Source organism: Perkinsus marinus (genome assembly GCF_000006405.1).
Source record: "Perkinsus marinus ATCC 50983 genomic scaffold scf_1104296970216, whole genome shotgun sequence".
NCBI classification, from domain to species: domain Eukaryota; phylum Perkinsozoa; order Perkinsida; family Perkinsidae; genus Perkinsus; species Perkinsus marinus.
The window spans coordinates 1-1,434 of NW_003202559.1; the positions used below are offsets into that span (position 1 = coordinate 1).

The 1,434-nt window shown below is 49.9% G+C and overlaps 1 protein-coding gene across 1 annotated transcript; it reads right to left on the reverse strand.

The window, feature by feature from the left end:
* Positions 1-984: 984 nt before the first annotated feature.
* Positions 985-1,140, reverse strand: Pmar_PMAR026943 (hypothetical protein; the record flags this gene model as incomplete). The annotated part of the gene is made up of 1 exon (XM_002767686.1): positions 985-1,140. A coding segment is annotated over one exon (156 nt), but the record flags the coding sequence as incomplete, so codon positions are not given.
* Between the last annotated feature and the right edge of the window lie 294 nt (positions 1,141-1,434).

Sequence of the window (1,434 nt, forward strand, 5' to 3'; positions counted from 1 at the left end):
TATATGCCTTGAGCGTATCGATCAAATCGTAAGACTGGCTTCGATTTCGGGTCCCTTTGGCGGAGAGCGATAGTAGATCTTCGTCTCTCGACGTTCGACCGCCCATGACGTTCATGATGCCTACCTTGCGTATGTACTCCACCGATCTGGGGGATACTAGATCACAAGGCTCCACTTGTGGGGTCGTAGTGGATGTATGGCCGATCTTCACCTCGATACATCCCTCCGGTTTGAAGGAGATAACTGCATGTAGCTTGGCCATCGTGGAGCAGCCTATAATAATAGGTGTGCTTAGATGGTCGGATGCTAGCAAGAAGGTATCGGTGACAGTGTAGGTGCCCTTCCCGATGGGTAGACTGACCTTACCTAAGATGTCTAGTTGCCCGCCATTAGCAACATGGACTCTTCCGATAGAGGACTTAGGTGGGATAGTAATCTTCTTGTTGGGAGCGAGTTTCTTCAGAGTAGATAGAGCAATCAGGCTGATATCTGCGCCCGTGTCGAAGAGTACGGATCGAGTGGTTCCGTACACACATAGATCAACTACCACCATAGATACTCTATGGTTTGAGCGATTAGATACTGGCGGAACAGTAGAGGCCATGGCTCGAAAGGGAACGTCGACATCGCTAGATGTTACAGGCTCTATGCATAGTCCATCATAGGCGTTATCCTCATGGATGACGTTCGCACCAGCTCCAGAAGGGATAACCGTAGAGTTAGATGGGGGTGTTTGAGGAGGATCTTTCTTAGGCTCAGGTCCCACCTTCTTCGGTTGATCTGCTGGTGTAGGAGCAGTACAGACATACGCTAGATGTCCCTTCTTCAGGCAACGTTGGCAGAATAACCTGTTGACTGGGACCTTGCAGTCTGTCTCTTGATGCTCTGGATTGCCGCACTTAGACCATCTTTTCTGTAGATCGACCACCTTGGGCTCAGTGCAGAGTCGAGCTGGGTGACCGCTCTGGAGGCACCGATAGCACTTTATAGATAAGGCATCGCTGCCAACGGCATGGCAATAGGTCTCTTCTTGAGGATCGTCTTCACACTCGATGACATGTAGACGACCTGTCGATCTACCACTGGGCTTGTTGACCGTAGATGAGCGTTGGAGTCGGCCCTGACGCCTCCTCTCATGCTCTGACAGTCGATCCACAAATTTCTTATATGATATTTTGTGGTTGCCCACCTTGGTCTCGACCTTCTCCTTCAGATCGTTGGATGATAGACCATCATACAGACGTCGTTTGAGGGTAGACTCCCTCGGCCCAGCTCGTAGATATACCAGCTCGTCAGCTAGAGTTTCTAGCCTTGATATGAACTGGAATAATGTCTCGCTAGATCGCTGGGTACAAGTGTTGAATTTGTACTCGGCTCGAGACAAAGCCTCATCCGTGTCGAAAGTTTTGCGTAGTTTACGACAAAGTCGACGTA